Genomic DNA, 12,178 nt, shown 5'->3' on the forward strand with positions numbered 1-12,178 from the left:
AGCGCTGCCGACTATAGAAGATCGGTTTCTTGTACTTATCGTGCGGTTCGTAACTATAATATTCCATTTTTACATGCATTCACTGATACTACATTTAATTCATGATAAATTGTGTATTTGTGTTCAAAAAAAAAAAAATGCATTTGATGCATAAAATACCGACCGATTTTTATTAAACCTAAGGTTTTTTTTGGCATTACAGTAATACTAATAGTTACTGTTATAAATAAATTATTTTATAAATAAATTATTAAAATAAACATATACGATAGAGTTGCACAACGTATCAATGGTTTTTAAGATTTTGAATTCGACTAACTAATTGTGTTACAATGTCACATAATTATATAAATTGAAAAAAAAAAAAAAAAAAGGGAATAAAAAAAAAAATAAATATGAAAATAACAAAGAAATTAAATAAAGAAAATACAAAAAAATGAAAAAAAATGTAATAAAATTAAATATAAAAAAAAATAAATTAAGAAATAAAAAAAAAAATAATAATAAAACAAGAAATAAAGAAAAAAATAAAAAAAAAAGTAATAAAATAAAGAATGAAAAAAAAACAAAAAAAAAAACAAGAAATAAAGAAAAAAAAATAAAATAAAATAAAAAAAAAAACATCAAACCAGGGGGGATAAATGGGTCATGGGACTTACGGTAAGAACGAAGTTCTTTAAACATGAGATGAGTATAGATACAATTTCTCAGTTAACAAGGGGGTCGCCAGATCCACAGGAAGAACGAAGCTCTGTAAACGGTAGTACTGCATTCATGTTGTTTACTAAAACAAACACTTAAAAAAAGAATAAAAAAAAAAAAATAAAAAATAGTTTACAACTCACGATGGTTGAACTTCGTGAGAACGTCGTGCATAAATACAGTACTTCCGAAGTTTAACCATCGTGAGTAGTAAACTATTTTTTTTATTTTTTTTTTTATTTGTTTTTCAAGTTTTTGTTTAGTGAACTACATGAATGCAGTATTAACGTTTATAGAGCTTCGTTCTTTCAATGGGTCTGGCGACCCCCTTGTTACCTGAGAAATTGTATCTATACTCATCTCATGTTTAAAGAACGTCGTTCTTACCGTGGGTCCCATGACCTATTTATCCCCCTGGTTTGTTGTTTTTTTTTTTATTTTATTTTATTTTTTTTTTCTTTATTTCTTGTTTTTTTTTTTTTTTTTTTTTCATATTTTATTTTATTCCTTTTTTTTTCTTTTTTTTCTTTATTTCTTGTTTTATTATTTTTTTTTTTTTCATTTCTTGTTTTATTTTTTTTTATATTTCATTTTATTACATTTTTTTTCATTTTTTTGTATTTTCTTTATTTAATTTCTTTGTTATTTTTATATTTAATCTTTTTTTTTTATTCCCTTTTTTTTTTTTTTTTTCAATTTATATAATTATGTGACATTGTAACACAATTAGTTAGTCGAATTTAAAATCTTAAAAACCATTGATACGTTGTGCAACTCTATCGTATATGTTTATTTTAATAATTTATTTATAAAATAATTTATTTATTACAGTAACTATAAGTATTACTGTAATGCCAAAAAAAACCTCAGGTTTAATAAAAATCGGTCGGTATTTTATGCATCAAATGCATTTTTTTTTTTTTGAACACAAATACACAATTTATCATGAATTAAATGTAGTATCAGTGAATGCATGTAAAAATGGAATATTATAGTTACGAACCGCACGATAAGTACAAGAAACCGATCTTCTATAGTCGGCAGCGCTTGTAGCAAAGTGGGTAAGGTACTGGACTCACGTGCAGGAGGTCGATGGTTCGAATCTCTTTATTGGAAAATGTTTTTTTTTTTTTTTTTTTTTTTTTAAGAATTGTAAAAAAAAAAAATTCAAAGTGGAATAAAAGTTACTGTAAGAAAATAAAATTGTAATTGGTTTGAAAATTAATTGCTTGGGAGTGTGAGGGGGAATGGTGGGTAAAGGTGTGCAGAAGAGTAACACGGCACGGTTGACAGATATACATATATAGCGGGGAGAGAGGAAGCGTGAAGTGAACAGTAGGGGGGGGGAACGGGGTAAGGGGGAAACTTGAAAGGCAGAGACCTTGGGTAAAACCCCTTTGGTTTCCAAAAAAAAAAAATCTGTCGGTTTCATTTCTAAACATGCTGTTGAAAATTATCTCGCCTTTGTTCCCTCCACTGCATGGATTTAAATGACGACTTCCAAGCGTTTACGTACCTTTCTTCTTCGTAAAGAAATCCTTTTCTTAGCACCTCTGCCTCTTAAAGGTGTCCAAGCGTGGCTTTTAGTCCATTCTTAACAGCGTTTGCTGTGTTGCCGTACTTATCGTTAATTAATTGTAGCGTCTCTGTAATATCTTTCGTTGCTGATTAGACTTTATCAGCCAATTGCTGTCGCTTAACTCTGAGCTTAGCACTATCTTCTTCTAGAGAGGCAAGCTCTTCCTTGGTCTGGTGGCTAAATACCGACACGTTGCTGTCCTCGGTGTCGTTAGTGCCTATGCTTGACAGGCTTCCTCTTTGTCCTTTGTCCGTTAGAAAGGGCCATGGAACATCGAGCAGTCCCTGTTGGCCATGAGACACGTCTTTGTGCCCCCCCCCCCCCCAGAATCCGTGGGGCCTGCGTCAGTTCCCCGGGCTTTCACCGGATTGGAACTGCCGGCGAATTCCCTCAGAGAGGTTACCGCCTGGGGTACTAGTTTTAAATCGACGTTTTTTATTTTGGCATCTTTTTAGTGTCGTACCGATCTGCGAGGGCTAGCACTACCCTTTTTTTCTAGAAATAACTATTTGGAAAGGGTTTAAACCAGGGCAGCGGCCCTCTCTGTCACCAGAGAGAATCGCTACTTGCTCGGGCCGGCCGGCAGTCACCACTTTCCTTCAGTCCCACCCGCGGAGACTGCCCTGGCGTTGACTAACAAGTGTAAGAAGGATGTTCGTGTGAGATGTATGTATTTGTTGGTACACAACGGTCATCCCAGTGAGACGAGCGGCAGGTGTATAGTCCTGAGACCGCGCAGACAACCCAACAAAACGGGCTGGCGTAAGGCACTTAGGTGCCGCTATATAGCCTCCTCAGTGGTAGTAAGCCTAGATTAGTCGGCCCACCACGTCTTTTTTGTTCATGAGGCGTACAGCCATATCAGATGTGGTTACCCAGACTTACCTGGGCCTCATTATCCGGCTTCACCCGCCGCCAGGCCTTCAACGCAAGCCCAGAAAAGGACCCGCCACACGCAACCTAGAACAATCCGTAAGTGTCCCTGTGTTTGTTTAGTGAGAGTGTGTGATACATATATCTGAGAAGAATGTTTTAACCGCCGCTTTTTTCTATACACGTTGGGTGCTAGTTTTTATTGGCCCGCATTAAGCAATGGAGTGCCATTCATGGCAGCAGCAAAAAGCGAAGAACAAGGAGCACAAGCAGAGCCGGCCCATGCATCCACACCGATGGAGACATGGGGCACTAGTTCACCATCCACATCGCTGCAGAAACACACGTCAACGCTACACACGCCTTCTGATCTACGCCCCAGACCACTACCACAGAGAGCCACCCCAGCTACCTATCATCACCTCAAATTTTAAGAGGATGCCCCTATCTGCCACCTGGGGAAGTACCTGGTATGGAGAAACTAGCAAAAATCCTACCTGGGAGCAGCAGCAGTAGTAGAAGTTTTAGTAGTAATAGTAGTAGTAGTAGCAGCAGCAGTAGTTTTTTTTTTTTTTTTTTTGCTTATGCAAAAAGTTTTTATTCTCTGCAATTACAAAAAATCCAAAAATTAGTTGTTCTTATAACAATTTTTTTAGCAATGGCAAATATTTAACATCTTGCCAGAACTTTTCATAAAGAAATTTAATTTTTTTACTTTGTCATGAAGGCAAGATGAATGCTCTGAAAAAACTAGGGCTTGAATTTAACTGAACAAGTGGAAACTTAAAAAACATTTTATATGTTTTGACTCTTAGTTGGATTCGACCTTTGGTTTATTGGCGCACTGACAGAAAACTTTGACATGTAGACAACAAAGATATTAAAGATCTCACTAAAAAAATTTATTAAATTTGAATTGGATTATAAATAATCATGAATATATTCATAAATCTCACAAGCTGAATCCTTTATTTTACAGCTATCTATTTCGGAGTATCGGAAAAGAAAGCAACAGTCGCTTGGTACACCACCAGAATCAGAAAATTTAGTGACATCCATAAACAAGCCAAGCACCATACAAGACGATTTAGAAATCATGAGCAGTGGGGCTTCATCAACTAGCTCAGACGAAGAAAATGTTTTTAAAATGTCTTTGGAAGAATCGAATTCTAGTGGTCAGCTTACATTTCATGCAGTCGAAATCGGTGAGAAAAAAGGTATTTTTACACTTTGATGAGTTTTGTAAGTTGCTCAGCTATTAAATTTTTAATTATTTTTATTTACGCTTTGAGGAAAGAAAAAAAAAGTAAGGAATATTACCCGTTTTTTTACGTGTCTATATTTACGTTGAAGTTTTCTCAATAAAACGTATTATACGCTTTAAAACCTTATAAAAAAGTGTCTTAATTGTAAAAAATAAATTACACTAGTATTAACACTTAAAAAACTCTATTTTTTCGTACTCACGCTTTTTTTGTTTTACGCTAGTATGTATTAGTTCAAAATAATAAATTTAAGCCAATTGCTTAACATTACTGCATTTTTAAGTTAAGAATTTGATGTTAAAACTTCTGATAAAAATATGTCATATTATAAATGATTATTATTCAGAAAAAAATTTTTCTAAAAATAAGAAATTCGAATCCTCAAAAATTAAAAATAGCATTTCAACAAAAGTTTACAGTTGAATAAGTAATACGTTTAACATAAAACAAAAAAAAACATCTTTTAATAACTTAATAGTTAATCATACTAAAACTAAGCAATTTGAAAGCTCATGAGATAATAGCTTATATCAAACAGATGGGATTAGATGATTAAATTTTTTTTTTTCTTGTATAATAAAGAAATTTTGTGAAAAAATAGAATTTTCATGTCAATTTAATTGTTAACTATAAATATTTTAAAAATGTTGAAAATTATAGAAATTCTTTCGAAGTAATGATCAACTCAGAAACTAATGGTACGTCAAATAAAATACAAAGTTTTGTAGGTATAATAAATCGACACATTGCAATTATTGTTGAAAATTGTATCAACGTGTTATGTTTTGAGGATTGTTCAAATGATTTTACATTGAATATCTAATTCTTAGAAACTGTTGTGTAGTTCATTCTTTTAAAAAAATACGAATTTTGGTTTTCGATAAAAGTTGTAAAATTCGTGCACGCAAATTGACAAAAGAATGTATAAAGAAAAGACGTTCGGAATATATGAAAAACTTTCCAGTTTTTTGCGCGTACAACTTCACTTCTCACGAAACTCTCTCTCTCCGATCGCACGTCGCTTCAACCCTCGTTTTTAACCTTAAAAAGAAAATTGAGATTGACTATAAGCTTGACTATCACTTTCGAGCACGTGTAGCTGAGCTCTTTCAACAGTTCGAGTGTTCTTACTGGGCTTAAATGAAAGCTGGGATTATTAAAAAACTGCCAAATTATGATGTGATTTTTTGGTTTCAAACTGGCCAGCAAAAGCATACATATAATAAACCATTGACTGCAAAATGCAATTATATTATAGTTTCAAACTGTTGACTTCCAGGGAGCTTCGATCTTTGTGTATACCTAAAAGAATTACTTGATAATTATCCTAAAGAAATATTTTCGAATAAACAATCTCATTCTATCGATCCCATGGTGTTTCCATTAATTTTTCCCTTTGAAGATTTAAGATAAAGTACTGGTTATTTTAAAAATTTGTTAACTTAGAGTGAAAAACTAACTATGTTACAATATTATTCCTACAGACTGTCTAACAGACCAAATGAAACATATTTTAATCGATTATCATATGGGGCATGGCTGACAACAATTTTTCATTCATTCTTACATCATGATTGAATACAACCGTTTAAATTATTTGAAATGTAATCGAAAAAATTTAAGAATTTAATGTTTTTAAGGTTAACTAGACACGATTGTTAATAGTGCATCTAACATTTCTAAAAATTTCGAGACAATGGAAAAAATTGGAAATCTTTTTATACTTTCATCTACATACATTGGAAGTACAAGATATATGCAGAAACATTATCAAGATGCAATGTCTATAATGAGAAATTGTGGTAGACCAGATTTATTTGTAACAGTTACATGGTTTTCTAAATAGAAAAAAGTAAAGTTAATTTTATCAAAATTTTCTAAAAATGCGACACCAAATGATGTTACAAACATAACTGTTAGACTATTTTACTTCAAATCCAATGTCAGTTTCAGATGACATCATTAAAAACAATATATTCGGTCAAGTATTGGCATACGTCTATACCATCGAATTCAAAAACGTGGTCTACCTCGTGCACACAATTTTTTAACTTTTCATCGTGATTACTAAATTATTACTCCTGAACAAATTGATACAATTATTTAGCTGAAATTTCTTCTGGTAACACAAAACTTACATAATTAGTGATTAAAGACATGCCTTATGAACCTCATACAAAACAAAGATTTTGTATGATTAGTAAAAATGTAGGAAAAAATTTCTAAAATACTGTGCAAACGTAACTTCATTTTAAACAAACGGTTACCCTGAAAATAAAAGAAAACATAATCCTTCGGAACAACATGTTCATAAACTTTAAGGAAAAGTTAAAATTTTAGTAGATAATTCAATGGTTGTACCGTACAATAAAATATAATGTCATCTATTCAAAGTATAAAATACATTCATGACTACATACATAAAGGTAGTGATGGAGCATACCTCAAAATTCAGAAATTAAAACACTAAGACGAAGAACTATTTGATAAAATTAATAGTAACAATGATGCTAAGTATGTAGGTACAATGTAAAGAGCTTGGAGATTGCAAGAATTTCGAATTTGTGGTAGAAGTCATACAGTTCAAAATTTAGCTGTTCACCTTAAAAACAAACAAAAATTTGAATTCGAAGACAATGATATTAAAACTGTTATAGAAAACTACGAAAAAGATTCAACAGCTTGGTTCAAATTATAAGCTTGATGACTTTGCAAAATCCATAATGTATGTAAAAATTCTAGAATACTACATTTTTCATAATACATTAAAAATTTAGAAACGAAGAAAAAATGTAATAAAAAATACTGCAATAGGTAGAGTAAACATTGTATCTCCAAAAGTTCATAATAGATTTTTTTTAAACTTGTTTTAAGTAGAGTAACTGGTTCAACATCGTTCAAAGATATTAGAATATACAAAGTAATAACATATGAATCTTCCAAAGATACTGCAATTGCAATGGGTTTAATAGACAATAATGAAAAAAAAAATAACATTTTGAAAGAAGCCATTGCTGTTATGTTTCCATATCAATTAAGACAATTCTTTGCTTGGTTTTCAATTTCAGAAAACGTTTAAGATGATAAATGATGGAATAAACATGAAGAATTTTTTTAAGAGGATTTGCCTGATTATGAAGATAATTTTGCTCTTTCACATATTGAACAAATTTTAGAATCAGAAGATAACCAACGTTGATTTTGTAATTTACTTACACCAAAAAAAAGGAAAATAAAAGAGAAGATATAGATAAAGAAATACGTTTCACTAAAGACATGTTTAGTTCTATGTATAAAAGTTTAAATAATGACCAGAAAAAAATATTTCATATTATTTGCATACGAAAAAATAATATTTTCCTTATAAATGGTGCGAAGGGTCGGGAAAAACTTATTTATATAAAACGTTAGTTAATTTTTTTTTTTCAAAAAAACAAAAATTATGTCGATGGCATGGACTAGCATAGCATGAATTTTGCTGCAGACAATAAGTCATAGAACTTTGAGACTTCCTTTAGATCTCAGTAATATGGAGTGCCTTTTGAGAATTCAAGTGAGATACAAAACAAATTAAAAGAAGTTGATTCAATTATTTGGGATAAGGCTTCAATGATTTCATAAAAAGCATGGGAAATAGTTGGCATGCCGTTAAGAGATTTATGTAATACTGAAAAATATTTTAGAAATAAATTAATTATTTTAGGAGGTTATTTTTATCAGATTCTTCCAGTTGTAAAAAATGGTAGTAGAAAAATTATAAGTAAACAAACTACAAAATCTTTATTATTATGGAACTGATTTCAAATTTTAAAACTAGAAATCAACATTTTTTCTAACCATCAAGGATTTTCAAAATTATTATTAAAAATTTGGGAAGGGGAATCAAAAACCTTCAACATTTCTAAATATTGTATATCAAATGATGTATGTTCTTAAATATTTTCTGATATCTCTTATTGTTATATAAATAAATTGATAGTGTACATAATACAAGTATACATATTTAAGGAGGATGAATTTCATTATTAAATGAACTCAATATGTTTCTCTGTAAATAACGTTAATTTTATTTATTGTTTTATTTAACTGCTCTCCCTTTATACACTTCTTACAAATGATAGATGTTACGCGTGATCTCACCTGCAAATAAAAAATGTTTATTCTTTATTCACTTTTTAACTGCCTGGTATTCTGTGAGTAATTAAATTTATCGAGTAATCGACATTTCCCATCCAGTTCGAGATTGCCATGGCAACTCGATTCTTTCAGTTAAAACTACAGATATGTAAAAGAATTGTCATACATAGCAATTGAAAAAAGTGCCACCTCGTCCAGGATTTGAACCTGGAACTCTTTTTTTGCCGGGAAAGCGTGTTACCAGTTTCGCCATCGAGGTCTCGGCAACTCCTCTCCTCAATTGCTACATTTTATAGTTTTTCGGCGATTTTTCAGTCAATGCCTGCTCATATGGTACATAAGAATATTATAAATAAATGTAATTTTATCGATGGGTAAGTATTAATGCGAGTAATTGAATTTATGGACATTTCCCATCCAGTATGACAATTTTTCTACAAATCTGTAGTTTTAACTAAAAAAATCCAGTTGCCTTGGTAATCTCGAACTGGATGGGAAATTTCAATAAATTTAATTACTCGTACTAATACTTACCCATCGATGAAATTAAATTAATTTGTAATATTTTTACATACCATATGCTTTGTATTATGTTATGTCTCTGAGTCTGCACTGCTGAGCCATGCCTCGATACAAGCGGCTACGTAGTGCCTCTACGTATCAGCTTTTCGTATACACTTTCTGTGCTTCTATTAGGCCACCTACTAACTCTACGTTTGTCTTTCTCTCATCTCGTAATGACTTTGTTTTTTGAGTGTGCATATGGCGTGCCAAATTCAAATTAAAGAAACTACATTTTCTTTACATCTCCTTTAGGGTTATAGTTGTGAACAACTTTTTTTTGTCTGTCAATTTTCCTCTTGTTTTTTTTTTTTTTTTCATTCGTTTTCTTTATTTGTCTCGGTTGAAATCGGTATCAGTTTTGTTATATGGAAATGATTTATCTCAGCTTTTCTTTTTCCTGTGTTTATCTCATAGATCGTATTTGATAAATTTTTTGTTATTTCGAAGGGATTGATTTTCAAAGAGTCCATTTTTTTCTAGTTAATTTATTACAGTTCCCAATGTAGACTTTATCTCGTTTATTAAATATGTGATCTTTGCGGTTTTTATCTAATAATAGTTTATTATATCTGTATAATTTCATAGTGTTTTTGACTGCTTATTTACGATCGTTCTCAAGGTTATCTTCTTTTTCAATATTTTTTAGTTCATCTGGTAAGAGTCTTATATCCGTGCCATCTAGTAGATATTTTGGTGCGTTACCAGCTTTTGAGTGTTTTGTTATATTGTACTTTTCTATACAATCTTCTGCAATTGTTGTCTACAATTTTTTGTTACTATGTTCGTTTATTCTGCATCTTAATTTATTAACTTTTGTTTGATTTAATCTTGCATTAAGTCCATTCAAAAAGGGTGCATTTACTGCTGTAAAGATGAGTTGTATGTTTCTGTATTAGGAATTCTTTACATTATTTAGAATTTATTCCTGGATACTGATCTGTAAGAATCACTTCGATATGATTATTTTCAAGTACCTTTTGTGTCAGCTTGAAAAAGTCACTTGCACTTTGCGTCTTTGACATTACAATAAAAGCATATCTCGTTAAGTGGTGCACCAGAAGGTGTTGACATTTTTTTTTGGATTCGTATCCTCCAAAGCCACCTATAGTGTCTATTGATACTATCTCGAATGGTCTCGTTGCTAGTTCAAAGTATGACATCAATCCGAATTTTCCTTGTCCTCTGGTTTTATTTGTTATGTATGTTTCGCATTCTTTACATAGTTTTGATAATTTTTTGGGTAAGTTTCTTGCAGTATATTGCGAGCCAATTTTCTCTTGCATCTTTCTGATGCCTATGTGGCATCAATTTTCGTGTACTTGTTGTATAAGGGTTTTGCTAAATGCCTCCAACTGTATAATTTCTTTCTTTTTCTTCACATTTTCAAAATGGATAACATCTTCTTTCTCTAAACTCTGGTTATTTTTCTGTATGTCCTCATTCGCCTCTTGGTCTGATATTATGTCTTTCAATCTTATGTAATTTATTATTCTAAGTATCTCGTTGTTGTTATATTCTATAGACTCCAATTCTGGATTTTGGCTTAAGCAATCAGCTTTAATGTTTTTTTTGCCTGGTATATATTTTATTTTAAAACTGTATTGCGATAAGTAGTATGTAGCTCACCTAGTTTTTTGTCATCCTCGTTTTAATGTTGAGTTTTTCTAATAGCTTATGATCTTAATAAACTAAAAAATGCCTTCCTATAAACCAGAGTTGCCAGTATTTCAATGCTTCCTTTATAGCTAAACACTCTAGATATATAGCCTTTTTTCTTCTTTGGGCTTCAATTTTTTTTGTTTTTTTTTTTTTTTTTTTGGAAAATATGCCACTGGTTTCTTACCTTTCCATCTAGTTGTGTTTGTTTAAATATTGCTCCAATACCCTCTATCGATGCGTCTGTGTATATTTTTATCGGGAGTTTTGGGTCAAATATTTGTAAGATTGGTTGAGAACATAAAATTTTCTTAATCTTTTCGAAGGCATTCTCACATTGTTTAAACCATACCAACTTTTCGTTCTTCCTTAGAAGGTTATGTAGTGGTTCCAATATAATTGCACTTCTTGGTATATATTCATGGTAGAAATTCATCTTTTCTAAAAATTATCTCGTGTTCTTTTGTGTTTTTAGTTTTGGGAAGTTTTGTATAGAGATCAAATTGTCTTTTATCGGCTTTACTGAGTTATTTTGTATTATGTGGCCAAGGTATTTCACAGAGTCTGAAGAAAGTGTACATTTCTTAAATTTGAGCCTAAATTCTTCTTTTATTATTGCTTCTAAAACTTGTTTTATGTGTTCTATATGTTCTTCAAAAAGTGATGAGAATATTGAAATGTCGTTAATATAGTTTACTGAGAATGTTGTAAGTATGTATTTTTTTAAGATGATACTTAGGATCCTTTGAAACAAGCATGTCCATTGGAAGTTTCCATCCTGAGTAACAAATTCCGTTTTTTTCTGACTTTAATTTGTAAGGGGATCGACCATAAAGACGAGTTTATATCTAGTGTCGTAAAGTATTTGCAGTTTCTTATTTTTATTATTAATTCGTCTATTAGAGAGAATGGTTGTGCTTGTGATACTATGATCTTATTCAGATCTCGGAAATCTATACAGAGCCTGGATTCCTTTTTTTTTCATCTTTTTTGAATGCTAATGTTACCGGAATAGCGAATGGGCTATAAGATTCCTCAATCAAATTTTTCTCTCGTAAATTTTCCACTTGATGTTCAATTTTTTTTTATCTTCTATGGTACATCTATATGGCCTTCTACTTCAGTATTTGTCTATTACTAAATCTATGCGTGCTTCATATTTTTTTACTAATCCTATATCATATTTATCTCTTGCAAATACTGTTCTGAAATCTTTTATTATATTTCTATGGTATGTTTTTTTTTCTCTCAAATGGTCGGTTTTAATTTAAAACTCCCCTTTGTTTATATTCTCATAAAAAATTTACTAAGAATTTTATAGGTTTTTCATCTTTTTTTTTTTTGTAAAATTTCTCAATTTTCATTTTGAATCAATTTAAATTTTTTGATGATGTCTAGACCT

The 12,178-nt window shown here is 31.0% G+C and overlaps 1 protein-coding gene across 7 annotated transcripts in view; it reads left to right on the top strand.

The window, feature by feature from the left end:
• upSET (SET domain-containing protein upSET) overlaps positions 1 to 12,178 on the top strand; it is a 485,572-nt gene that overhangs the window by 400,961 nt on the left and 72,433 nt on the right. For 5 of the 7 annotated variants that reach the window (XM_089595068.1, XM_089595072.1, XM_089595074.1 and 2 more), the window contains one exon: positions 4,134 to 4,371. In XM_089595068.1, the coding sequence (XP_089451194.1) occupies positions 4,134 to 4,371 (238 nt within the window). The remainder of the gene's footprint in view (positions 1 to 4,133; positions 4,372 to 12,178) is intronic. The other 2 variants (XM_089595071.1, XM_089595073.1) reach the window with 1 other exon arrangement.

This window comes from Copidosoma floridanum, unplaced genomic scaffold (assembly GCF_036245765.1).
Source record: "Copidosoma floridanum isolate Cflo_tuat_1 unplaced genomic scaffold, Cflo_Japanese_pri ptg000024l, whole genome shotgun sequence".
Lineage (NCBI taxonomy): Eukaryota > Metazoa > Arthropoda > Insecta > Hymenoptera > Encyrtidae > Copidosoma > Copidosoma floridanum.